The sequence below is a fragment of the Monodelphis domestica genome, chromosome 1, assembly GCF_027887165.1.
Source record: "Monodelphis domestica isolate mMonDom1 chromosome 1, mMonDom1.pri, whole genome shotgun sequence".
NCBI lineage: Eukaryota > Metazoa > Chordata > Mammalia > Didelphimorphia > Didelphidae > Monodelphis > Monodelphis domestica.
This window is the reverse complement of record NC_077227.1, coordinates 455,297,696-455,311,430: the sequence shown is the minus strand read 5'-3', so window position 1 is coordinate 455,311,430 and position 13,735 is coordinate 455,297,696. Positions and strand designations below refer to the sequence as shown.

Here is a 13,735-nt window from a genome sequence, read left to right as displayed (position 1 = left end):
TATTGAAGCTGCCTTGCTGTTCAGGAAAAAAATTAATATTCCTAGAGCATTTCCAACATTTTTACATCTGAAAAAGAACATCATTGCTGTTATGAATTGAGTTTTTTTAGACCATCACAGAAACACTGATTTTCAGTCCAGTTTCTTTCATTATTTAGATCTATGCACAAATTAACTGAATCTTTATTGTTTGTTTATACTTTGAATTGAGGAGGGGATTAATTTTTAAGTAGGCTTCAGTCACAACTATATTGCTTTAGGTAACAAATTAATCTCTGGTTTTGACTATGGGGTCCTTGTTTTCTTAACATTCTCTTAATGATGGGCGCCTAGAAATTAGAGGAGGGACTTTTATTAAACAAATTATTTAAAATGTTTTGGACTCTATGAAAAAATTTTCCAAAAATTACCTTTTGTTTGATGCAAAGTTGAAAATACCCCAGTGATGTACCAAAGAAATGAACTTTTCGCATATTGATTACTTTTCAACAAGGGTGCTTTCTACAGCATGGATGCCCTTGACCTGGGAATTGGTCTGCCCAGTTGTTTATAACAGTGATGTATCACACTGAAAAAGAAACCCATTCATAAAGATTACTGCAGGGTTGCATATTTACTTAGTTTTAAAATGTAAAAATATCTATATTTTATTGTATTTATATTTATTTTGTTAAATATTTCCTGATTAATTTGGTTTAAGCCTTCCTTTAGAAGTGTTGCTGCTCTGTAGGCCCCGTGTTTGATACCTCTAGTTTATAACTTTTTATATGCTTTGACTTCATAGTGGATAGGGAAAAATCCATCCATTGTGTGAGCAGTACATGAATTTTTGATAGTTGTGATGGCAAGAGAAAAATTCATACCTTCACAAATGATGTGGATCAGCACACTTAACATATTGCCACTCATCTCCAAAGATCAAAGGTGCAATAGGCTTTTACAACTAATTAAGGATTCCTTTGAGTGCTAGAAGGAATCTTCTTTTTAGTTTTTTAAATTAAATTTTGTTTTTTAGTTGTCAACTGAGGCAACTAACTGCCCTTCTTTTCCTCTTTTTAAGGTCACAAACTTAGCATATCACTCTCAGTCCCTCCCTCCTTTTTTGACTCTTGACTCCTGATGACATTATGGTTCTTGGATGGTATTTGTAGTATTCTTTCTCCCTGTCAGCCTCATTAGAATATAAACAGAAAAGTGGCTTTTCTGATTGTTCACTTGTAATTATCTTTTTATGTTTCTCTTCAGTCCCATGTTTGCTTCTCAGAGTTTTTTGTTTAGCTCTGGTCTAAAGGTTTATTTCCTCCCCCCTCCTCCCATTATTCTTAATTTTGCTAGATAAATTTATTCTTCATTTTAAGGCTCTATTTTTTGCCTTTCAGATTCTCATATTGTGCCTTTCTGGTTGTAACTGCTTAATCTTGTGGACCTGACTGCTATTCCTTTATACTTAAACTTTTTCTCTGACTACTTGTAATATTGTTTCTTTGACCTGGAAGCTCTGGATTTTGGTTATGACTTGCTGGAAGTTTTCATTTTGGAATTTCTCTCAGTAGATGACTAATGGATTCTCTCCATCCTCCCCTCCCCCTTTTTCTAAGAGATCTGGATAATTTTATTTCACAATTTCTTGAAATATGATGATTTTCAAGCTCTTTTTTGGTGACTTTTAGGTAGTTTGGTATCTCCTTGATCTATTTTAGGTCTGTTACTTTTTTATATGATACCTTACATTTTCTCCTTTTTAAAAAAAAATCTTTGCTTTATTTTAATATTTCTTAGCATCTCATGGAAACATTAACTTATTATTGGAACATATTCAGGGACTCCTATTTGGATACGGTTTTATTCCTCTTGTGCTAACCTATTAAAACTTTTTCTAACTCTCTCCTCTATAGTTTTGATTTCTTTTCTGATTGTTCCATCAAAAACTCTTAGTTCACTTAGCATCACTTTAAATCTTTTTAAAAATGCTTGCATCATTTCTTCTAGGAATTCTGATTGAGCTTATGGTTAAGCTGGCTTCCTTTGAGGCTTTCTTTATTGATGTTTAGGAATTATTTTCCTCTTTTGAGTTTGCTTCTTGGACATTCATGGCATCCTTATAGCTGAGCTCCTTAGTTGAGTGAGTCCAATATCTGTTCTGGGTAATCCCACACTTGGGGCTTTGGGCTCTAACTCAAAGCTTTAGTTTCCTTTGTAAGATGCCATGATGATGGTATGGACCTAGCTCTGGGTCTATGATTAGCTCTGGGCAACTCCACCCTGCTGGCCTGATTTAGATACATATAGACAATGAGTCTATGATACCAGCCCACCTCTACTGCATAATTTCAGCCCTGGTTGCTTGCCTACAGATCGAATTTGTGACCTTGGGCTAGAAAGATAGAAAGATAGATGATCCACTATTGTTTCTCTTTTGATTGCCCAATCACCACTCAATTAGTGTCCTTAGATCATGGTTGAAGCAGTTGTGGGACAGCTGGGCTGCACTGCTTCCTTCTCCTCTGACATTTTGATTTGATTTTGGTAAAGTGAATTTTTACTGTTCCTTAATTTAAAGATAATTTCTGTTATTGCCAGAATTACATTTAAGGTGCCTTTCTAGTTTCCCAGATTCAGTGCAAAGAAGGGATTTGTTTTTATCAGGTGTAGAATGTTTAACTGTGGTACTTATTTAAAAATGTGGGTGGAAGAGTGATGTGTGGAGATGATGAGGATTTAGGGACTATATGAGATACATGTGTGAGTCTCATTATGGAGTTCTTGAATCTCCTTGATTGTTTTCTAAAAGGCTACCAGTGATTACTTTTCCTGATACATTTTATTGCAATGTGACTTAAAAGGGTAACATTTTGGAAATTTGGAAATGGAAATATTAGAAAATCATTTGGTCCTTTGCCATAGCATTAGAGAAATTCCTTTATTTCCATGAATCACACTACATAATTCAAGTAATATAAAGGAGCCACTCCTATTTGTGAGTAAAATCATTGATCAGGTAAAGTTCATAAGCTACTCTAAAATGAAGTCCAAAAGCAAAACTAGTTAGGGAAGAGCATAGGTAGCTGACTCTTCAGAGTTATCAAGTACCTCTTTGAGTAATGTTGCTTTTGAGGTCATCATGTCAGGTTTCTACTTCTGCCCCCATTTTAGCAAACAATGCTTTTTTTTAACCCTTGCCTTTTGTCTTAGAATCAATATTAAGTATCACTTCTAAGGCAGAAGAGTAGTAAGGACTAAGCAGTTGAAGTTAAGTGACTTTCCCAGGGTCACACAGTTAAGAACTGTCTAAGGCCAGATTTTAACCCAGGGCTTTCCATCTCTAGGCCTGGCTCTCAATCCATTGAGCTACCTACCTGCCCCACAAACAATACTTTTAATAGTAGTTATATGAACCTCATCTTTTCCCTAATAAATGATATACCCATTTCCACCAACTTTTTCACCCAATAATTTTTTATGTGAAATGTTTCAGAGATAATATAAAGTTAATGTATATATCAATCACTACCTTGTCTTTTGTTCTTTTTGTGATTGATTGATTTTACTTAAACTTTTATAATTTTTTTTCCAGTTTATGGCATGGTGAACATTGCTTATTTACATTTTTTGAAATGCAGATGTGGGTGCTTAAGAAAAACTATACGGTTTGGTTTTTGAGTTCATTACTGTTGGTAGCATCTGCAGTCAACAAAATTGCTCTTTTCCTTATGAAATAAGAAATGGATGCATGACTTATTTCTCTCATTATAACTGGATCAATCATTTTTTTTTTTATCAAATCTTAGAGGATGCAGTATGGCATATTGAAAAGAGCACTGAATTGAGAGTCAAACAATCTGTAACAAATCTTCTTGTCACTACCTGTGTGATACTGACCAAAGTTGATTTCTCGGTCTCAGTTTACTCATATGTGAAAACAGCAGGTTGAATAAGATGGCCTCCTAAGTTTTCTAGCTCAAAATCTGTGACCCTGGGAAATATATTTACTAAATGTTCACTGATGCCTGAAGTTAAACTAGACAGATTAATTAGAGTTGACCCCTTTCATGTTTCAGTGACTCTAGGCTGGTTATTTTTGAGATAAATTTTTATCAATATCTTTCTTTTTAATAATATAGGCTACATTTCTTAGTGTCTTCCCACCATCCTTTTCTCAAAGAACCATTCCTTTTAATAGTGAATAAAAAGAAAGAAAAAAGCAGTTCAGCAAAACTAACTAGCACATCAAAAAAATCTCTTACTATCAGCAATATTTTTACATTCCTGGCTCCTTTACAAAGAAGGGTGAATTCCCATACTTCTTCCTTAGAGTCACTAGGCTAGTGATCAGGATTTTTTGGTATTTACATTGGATTATGACCCTTACTCTTATGTACTGTACTTTGGGGCATTAACAGTACTGGTAACATTTTTTTGTAGCTACTTGTTTTCCAGAAAGTTGCATATATGTATTTGGAGTTCTCATGACCTCTCCTTTAAGAGTAGAAATTAAAGCATTGGCCTCATTTTCCAATGAGGTGACCATCCAGTTAGGAGATTTTTTAGAATTTATCAGACACTCTTCATTTGTGAACACGTTGCTCAGTAGGTCTAGATTCACCTGGAAGCCCTATCTTTAGGTATAAAGAATCAGGAACTTGGGCAAGGTTTTAAAGGTTTTAAAAGTGTAATAGTCCTCCAGCTAGCTACTTGTTTTTTTTTTTTAAGAACCGTTTTATTAATAATTATACGATCCAGAAACCAACTGTGTCAAATAAAAGATCCTTCACTCCTCCTGTCCCCAGACTCTTAAAGCTTCCCCATGATCTGTCCAAATGGTTAATGAAATGTTGCTCCCCCAGGAACAGCTGATCACTTTGTATTGACCTAACATGAGTCATTATTTTTCTTGTTACAGTTCAGAGGGCAGCAACAATGTGAAAAGGCTAAAGCTTGACAGTGAGCAAGATGATCAGAATCAAGGTGGGTAGTAAATATCTTACCTTTACTTATACTACATGTGTGTTGTAAGGATAAACTGGATTATATAATGTGGATTCATTGATATTTGTATACTTTATTCATGCTGTTTTTAAGAATAGTATGATGCTTTTAGACAAGTCTTTATAGTTTATTAACTATGCAACTGTGCAAAGAAACAGACCATTAAGAGCAGAGAAATACCAGTTGTGGTCTCCCATTATTGGTTGTATAGCCTGAGTGCTGGATTTATTTGTAAAATGTGTTTTTCTTTCTTGTAGGATTGCAAAGAATTCTAGTTTCCACTTGGATTATAGCCAAGTTAGCAGTAGAATATCCAAGAGCTTCTTTACATTTGGCTTTGTCTAAATTTATAAACCCAAACCTCTACCTTTAGCATAGTCCCCACGTTCCTTTTCTTTGGTAAAACTGTATTTTGCCTATCATTTATTTGGTGAAAGCTCTTTTAAGTGACATGTATTTATCAATGAAGATATAGGGGCAGCTAAGTGGCTCAGTGGATAGAGTGCTGGAATTGAGAGGACCTGGGTTCAAATCTGGGCTCAGACACTTCCTGCTGTGACCCTAGGCAAATCACTTCACCCAACTTCCAAGCCCTTGTCCTTCTGTCTTAGAATTGTTACTAAGACAGAAGGTAAGGATTTTTTAAAATGAAGCTGTGTGCTCTGTTGTTAAATCAGGAATTGGAATTTGATAAGTCTTTTTATTATCTACTTATGGTTCTATCCCAACTCTCTATGGGACTCAGGTACAGAGCTTAAATCATTAGGCTCATCTATAAAACCAACCAAGTCTTAGCTTTATTTATTAGAAACATAGAATCTTTGAGCTATAAGGGTCTTCAGAGGTCATGTAGTTGGTTTAATTCTTTATTATCTAAACAATGTCTTCTGTAATATCCCCAATAAGTGGTCATCTAATTTCTGCCTAAAGACCTCCAGTGATATAGCTCATACTGCCTTTGGAAAGCTCTTTTACTAAGTCCTGTCCCCCCCCTTATATCAAGCCCCCAAATGATATAAAATACTTTAAGAAATAATGGATCGCCAAAGATGGGTCTCTTACTTAGTCAACAGGGAAATGTTTTGCTGATATCTGGTATGAAGCAAAAATGTCGTCATTCCACAAAGCATCAGTCTACAGCATGTTGGGTTTCTGGTAGGTGAATCAGCTGATTTAATGAGGACCAGTACAACTGCAAAGCCAACAGTGTTGCTAAATAGATCTCTTCCCTTGACATTTTATCCGATTATACAGCTCCATTAAATGTGATTCATTCGTTGATGGTGCTTTCAACTCAGTAGCATAGTGGATAAAGCCCTGGACTGGCCTTGGAGTCAGGAAGACCTGGGTTCAAGTCCTCCCTCTGACACATTTTGGCTATGTGACCCTTGGAAAGTCACTTCACCTCTCCTGCCAACTCTGTAAGTTGCAAATGAGTTGCCAGTCTGCATCCATGGGGGGTTTCCTTACTGAGAGTTCCCTGCACTGATGAAATCACAAGTTTAGCCACATGCACAGGCAGAAAGAAAACCTACATGGCTTCTTGAAACCATCCTTGGCTGATGGTGTGCTCCTATAATAATATTATCTAATGGCATTCTAACCTGTCCTTTACTCACAACAACTCTGTGAGTGAATTTTCACTCATTTGACAGAATAGGAAACTGAGGCACTGAGAAGTTAAGTAACCTCATCATCACCCAGCTGGTGAGTGTCACCTATCCCCAGTGTTGTACTAGTCTCACCCAGTTTCTGTCCACTGAGAAGGGGCACAATGTGCAAGGGCCCCTTGGATGGAGTTCTGGGATCAGAGGACCAGGATTTATATCCCATTGTGATCTTGGGCAAGTTACTTAACCTTTTGAGATGTCTCAGTTTCCTTAGCTTTAAAATTAAGAAATTGGATTAAATGACTTCTTTCTCCCTTCTCCCCTGGTTGCCATCCTTGTTTAGGCCATGGTGCCTATTATTATTACAGGAGCAATAATTGGTTTCCTTGCACTCCCCCTCTCTTGCATATATCCTACACAGCTGCCAGATTCCTGGAACTCAGCTCTGGCCAGGTTATTCCCCTGCTCAGTAAGTTCTAGTGGCTCCCTATTGCCTCTAAAATCCAATACAAACTTTTGTTAAGGATTTAAAGCCCTTTGCAGGTTAGCTGCAGCCTGTTTCCAGCCTTCTTATACTTAGTTTACAGTAGATCCAAACTGGCTTTGTTATTCTATTTCTGTGCCTTTGTACTGTCTGTCCCTATTGCCTGGAATTACCTTCTCATCTGAATCTTATAGAATTCCCTTTGAACTTTCCTTCAGTGCTTTGCCCAAAGCCTTTCATGATCTTCCCAGCCTTAGTGTCACTCCCCATATTTTCTTATATTTATTTTGTATGTATTTATATAGGTGTATGTGTTCTCTCTCTTGTGGGAGTATAAACTCCTTATAGACAGAAAGAGTTTCCTTTTTGTCTTTTTATCTTCTTATCTTCAGCACCTAGCACAGTACCTGGCACTTAGGAAGCACTTAATGCCAATCCACTGATTGATTGTTTAGCTGGTGCTATCTAATCAGATGTGATGATAGAGGGAAATGCCTATCTAAGGAACAGAGTCCTCTTTACAGTTGAATGGGCCCGGCCACATCCCTCTTTCCACCCTTCAGCCCTTCCTAGCAGGGCCTAGAAGTAAACATTGTTAGGGAGTCAGGGTCTTTCATCAGTCCAGAGATCCTCAAAACTGACTTAAGTCTTATCCACTGTTGTTTGGTTTCTGAGTCTTCTAGAGATGACTCCTTATCGCAAGACCATTATCAGCATGAGCAATAGATCTAGTGGAAAGCAGGCATTGCTTTTGTGCTGCTGCTCCTTAGCTCTGTGGGCAGAGCAAGTGAATGCAAAAGTTGACTCCATCTACTTTCAAGTCATGCATCTCTGAATCCCAAGAACACACTTTTATTAGTCATTTTCAGTGTTAATTTGGCTTTACAATGAGTTCTTGTAAATGAGGGAAGCTGGCAGGAGGCACATCCAAATGAACAAGATCAGAGGGCAGGTTTCTTTCTTTGGGGCAATTAACTGCTCTTCTTTTTTCCTTTTAGCAACCTTTTAGATAATTTAGGAAACTTAATTTCCTTTTTTTTTCCCCAAAAGTTCTATTGATGTCATTTCATTGCTTTGTCATGTTAGTATAAATTATACTGTATTTTTGTGACTGACTATTATTCATTTGTCTCTGACTATCTGTAGGAAACAAGGATTTTCCCCTTTTATTTTACAAGTGGGGTCTCAAAATTCAATGGTTTAGTTGACAGTATGCCTAGTTAATTAAAAGATTAGCATATACACCTGGCTTTGCCTATTCCATGTAGGTGATTGCAGGTGTCTAAAGCTTACCTTACCAAGTGTCAGATTTTTTCTCCTCTCACTCATTGCCCCTCTTCAAAAAAGGTAGATTGAACTCTTTCTGAAATGTTATATACTGTCTTTTGTTTTTTACAGAATCAATCTCTTTGGCATTTAGAGATCTTCAGAACTTGGTCCTTTCCTGCCTTTCCAGACTTATTTCATGTTATTCCCCTCCATGAACTCTTCAATCTAGAAAAATTGACCTTCTCAATCTTCATATGCCCCACTCCATTTCCCATTCTGTACTTCTGCACTGGTAGTTTGGAATGGCATGTACTTCTGTCCTTACCTTGACTTTTTAGAATCCCTAAGTACATTCAAGACCTATCACTCTCACCACCTCCTGCATGAGGCTATCACTGACTTTTTTCCCCTCTTCCCCATTCTTTTTTTTTTTAATGTATTTTGCACTTATCTATATTTGTGCATTTAGTCCTGCTCATTAGAATATAAGCCTTAGGCAGCTGGGTGGCTCAGTGAAAAGAGAGCCAGGCCTAGAGACTAGGAGATCTTGGATTAAAATCTAGCCTCAAATACTTCCTAGCTATGTGACTCTGGACAAGTCACTTAACCTCCATTGCCTAGCCCTTACCATTCTTATACCTTGGAACCAATACATAATATTGATTCTGAGACAGAGGGTAGGTACGGATTTTTTTTAAAAAAAGCTCCTTGGGGGGAGGGGGGGGGGCCAGGACTATGGCATTTTTTTCTTTATTTCTCCTAATGACAGACACATAGTAAAACACAATGAATGCTTGATTGAATTTGCTGAAGATAATTTAACTATCTGTTAATGAGTACCATTCATCATTATATACATTTAAATACTACACTGTGACATAATGATCCACTTATGTTACTGAGGTGTCTAGAGCTCTTTGTACTACTACACTGAATGGCCTCTGACTGCAGTGCTTTTTTAATCCTTATGTCCATTTTTCATTGTCTCTTTCAGCCACCACTTCTTACTGCTGTCATTTGTCTACTTATAGATGTCCTGTAATTATCCTTCCTGCTCATCAGCCAACTTGCTACTTCTGATTAGCTGTCAGCTGGAACCAAGCCTTGTTAGACTAATGTGTAATCTTGAATAAGAACCTGAAGTGTAAAGTACACAAACTTCTATATATACTGTATAGTATATACTACATGGACTATATAGTATACTATATAGCTTCTAAATAAACAATAAAGTATACTATATCGCATCTATGTAAAGCTTAAAGAAGCTTTATTATGACATTTGGTTATTTAAAGGCTTTGCTTTTTAAATCTTGGCTTTATTCCAGATAGTCCAGGTAGTGGAATAAATGGCCTCCAGATAAGCAATATATTACTTTTACAACTAATTTCAATTATAAGGGTCAGATCTACTGGAATGGTATTTTTACATTTTAAAATATAATCAAACTATTTTTACATTGTATTTGACTATGAAAAAAATATTCTGAGCATCCAGTCAGCCTGGATTTAGCTGGAGGGCTGTAGTTTGCTGGCTCCTGCACTTCATGATGGTGTTTGTTAAAAAGCTTGGTGAGATAAATGATATGCCAGTCCTTAGTTTACAAACCACTCAGACTCCTATCAAGGCTATGTTCTTTTGTTTTAGATTGTAGAACTAGAAGGGACCTCAGAGGTCACTAAGTCTAACCACTCCCACATTTTACAGATGAAGAAATTAATCCAGAGAAGTTAATAGACTAGCCCAGGGCATACATACTATAAATGACTGAGCTAGGATTTGATCCTAGGTCTTCCAAATTCAAATCCAAAGCTCTTTTGAGTTTGTGTCTTTCAGTAAAAATGATCCTACTTGCAACGTTCTATCCCCTTGGATAGTCAGTTTAGCTTCTAGGAATTTAGGAGGGAATAATGGGAAAATCCCATGAATTCTAGTTTTGGTTATGTTAGATCAAGGCAAGAGACACTTAAAAGTACTTCTGTGTGTCAGGCACTGTGCAAGTTCTGGAAATACAAAGAAAGACAAAAACTCTCCTGCTTGCAATCTAAACAGGGAAGATGTCATGTGTAAGGAATTAAGGGTTTGACTAAATATGTGAGAATTCTAAAATAATATGGTGGTCGCCGATTTAAAATATTATAGCTCGAGTCAAAATGACTTTTAATAGCTTTTATTTACAAAGAAATGGAAAGAGTGAAAGTAGAGAAATACAAAAAAAGGGTAGAGAGGATGTCTAGCCTATCACACTAAATATTGCTCCTGTGCTCAGCTCAGGGCAGGGCTTGCCCGGTGTTCTACCCATGTAGCCTTCTCCACGAGGGAAAGGCCTTTCCGGAACTAATCTCTCTCCAGAAGCCAGGAAAGGAAAGCCAGCTACTCATTCACCTAAGAAACCGTCTAAGAGCCAAGGTACTCAGTCAAGAGTCTAAGTCCCAAGTCACCTTCAAGAGGCAAGTCACCAGCCGAAGCTCCAAGCCCAAGATTCAAGCTGAGACCCCTAGCAAAAGACTTTGAGGACTTTTTATAGTCACCTCCTGTCCCTTCACCTCTTCATAGGGGCCAATCGCAGCTTCCAAATTGCCTAGCACTGCCCAGGGGGCAGTGTCTGTGTGTCAACTCTTATCATAGGATTCACAAGTTTCTGATTGATTGGGTTAACAAGGTGGAGCTCTCCAAGTAAGTGACTGTGAACTCCCTTAAGTAGGGGTGTTTTCAGTTTTTGGTTGATTAAATTAAATGTTGCTGATTGATAGACAAAGTTTGATTCATACTTCACACAGGCAAGCAATTATATATCTAGAATAAATTGGAGATAATCTCAGGAGTAAGGCAGTAATATTAAGAATATAGAGATAGGGAGAGTTGACAGCCAAGGAAAATATACAGTCAGGAGATGGGGTGTCTTATATGTGAAAGAGAGCAAGGAAACCTAAGTTATTGGATAGAGTCTGAGTAGGGAAATAAGGGGGGGATGGGGGTGGAGAAGAAGTTAGAAATGTAGGAGAGAAGGCCAGATTGTGAAAGGCTTTAAAATCCAAACAGAGGATTTTATATTTATTTGATTCTGATAGTAATATAGGAACCATTGCAGTTTATTGAGTAGGAGGGTGAGATAGTCAGACCTGCACTTCAGAAATATTAATTTGACAGTTCAATGGAGGATAGACTGGGTTGGGAAGAGAGACCTGAGGCAGAGAGACCAACCAGAATTTTATTGCAGTAGTCCAGCTGTGAAGTGGTGAGGATCTATACCTTCTTACCAATGTGTCAGAGCAGAGAAGGGGCCATAAGAGAATAAGAGAAGTTTTGAAGATAGATTTAATAGGTTTTGGCAACAGATTGGATATAGGCCTAACATGAGAGAAAGTGAGAGAGAGGAACTAATGGTGACACCTAGGTTTCTTATGAGCCTTGTGCTTTGAGCTTATGAGTATAGTATTAATCCTATACATTAATAAGGAAGTTAGGAATAGAGGAGAGTTTGGGTGAAAAATAATTAGTTGAGTCTGAGGTAACCAATAGGCAGATGGAAATGTGAGACTAAAGATTAAGAGAAAGGTTAGAGCTCACAATCATAGAAATCAGTTATTGTAACCTGGATGAAGATACAACAAAGGCTACTAAAAAGGTGCTGTGAGATCAGGTAGGAAGAGAATGAGGAGAAAGCAGTGTCATGAAAACCTAGAGAGAAGAGAATATCAAAGAGAAGAGGATGGTGAACAGTGTTTAAAGTTGCAGAGAGATCAAGAAGGATGAAGTTCCCAAAAAGACCATTAGATTAGGTGATTAATAGATGTTTCTTTGACAAACTGTGTCTTTGGAAAGCCATTTAGTTTCCACTTCATTTTTCCCAGTAAAAGAAATTAAGTGCCACGTATCTCCTTATTGTCCAGTTCCTTCTTGGGGAAACCACAGGTATCTGTCCATCTGTCCAACTTAAAAAAAAATTTTAGTTAATTATCAGTTAAAAACTTTTTAAATTAATAAGCTCTCCCTGCCCTGCTTCTGCTTCTACTGACCACTGGAAAAAGAAAAAACAAAATCCCTGCAATTAAAATGCTTGGTCCAGCAAAACTTGTTCTCATATTGGCCACATCCAAAAATTATGTATTTCATTCTGCATATTTAGACCATCACCTCTCATCAGGAAGTGGGCAGCAGGCCTTGCCACTGACCTCTGGAATCATAGACAGTCATTGCATTGATCAGAGTTCTTAAGGTTTTCAGAGTTGTTCATTTTTTATATTATTGTTGTAGTTTAGATTGCTCATTCTCCCAGTTGTTATCACTTCTCTTTGCATCGGCTCATATGAGTCTTTCCATATTTTTTCTGAAACCTTTCCCTGCATAATTTCTTATAGTACAGTAGTACTCTGCTACATTCACGTACCATAATTTCTTCACACATTCCTCACTTAGTAGGTGCTTACCCCCTTAGTGTCCAGTTCTTGGCCACCATAATAAAGCATATTTTGTGATCCTGGCCAAGGGAATATTTTTAAATGATAACCACACAGGTTGATGAATATTTATTAGGCAGATTAATGTGTTGAGAATTTTCAGTTGTAAGTATTGCATACAAAGTCACTTTGCCTGTGAGCCCCACTTTCTTCATCTGCAAAATGGAGTTAATATATACTTATGACTGAAGAGGAAATTGCTTTTTATATTATTAATTGTAGGCTGAATGATAATATAATTCTTTTGGTAGTAAACTGTAACTATGATTATAGGAAAAGTTAGACTCAGTGATTAAGGAAAATATTAATCATAATAGAGAAAGGTAGAGATAGTTTGTCAGAATTTAATAGCAAGTAACAAAATTAAGAGCTTCTGTAATGCTAGAAAATGTGACATTTCTCTTGCCACACACTCTAGAGGGTTGGGACATGGAAGTCAAGAGGCCCTGACCTTGCAACTTCTTGACCAGGATATTCAAAAAAGGAACTCTAATCTTGCTAAGTCACCTTGGAGGGAGGGGAAAGAAACGGTTGGCCTGGTTATTAACCCCTTGTACTGGAATTTATCAACTTTTTTAGCAAAATGCCTTACCTTAGGAATATGTTCTGAATATTTGGTTCTCTTAAATACTTAGCAACTGCCTAAAGCATCTGTCAGCATCAAGAAGAGGTCTCTAGTCACAGACTGGGTATGGCTAGCCAGCCTCTGACTTTGATATTTTGTGCCCACAAAATTAAAGTCAGATCTTTGGCTTGGGAATCTGGCCCAGGTCTTTTTAGTTCTTTCATGCCATTTGCCCTGCAGAGTTGTGGTGACTGTTTGGTAAACATTAAAGTACTGTGTCAGATAATTAGGAGAAAGGTTAGAGCTAGATAAATCTGATAATCATCTTCATGGAGATTAGTTGTAACATGGATGTGAGTT

The 13,735-nt window shown here is 37.1% G+C and overlaps 1 protein-coding gene across 5 annotated transcripts in view; it reads left to right on the top strand.

The window, feature by feature from the left end:
• PSME3IP1 (proteasome activator subunit 3 interacting protein 1) overlaps positions 1–13,735 on the top strand; it is a 36,469-nt gene that overhangs the window by 21,486 nt on the left and 1,248 nt on the right. For 4 of the 5 annotated variants that reach the window (XM_056812345.1, XM_056812344.1, XM_056812342.1 and 1 more), the window contains one exon: positions 4,901–4,965. In XM_056812345.1, coding sequence (XP_056668323.1) covers positions 4,901–4,965 — 65 coding nt within the window. Of the gene's footprint in view, positions 1–4,900; positions 4,966–9,343; positions 9,601–13,735 lie in introns of those variants that run through there. The other variant, XM_056812346.1, reaches the window with a different exon arrangement.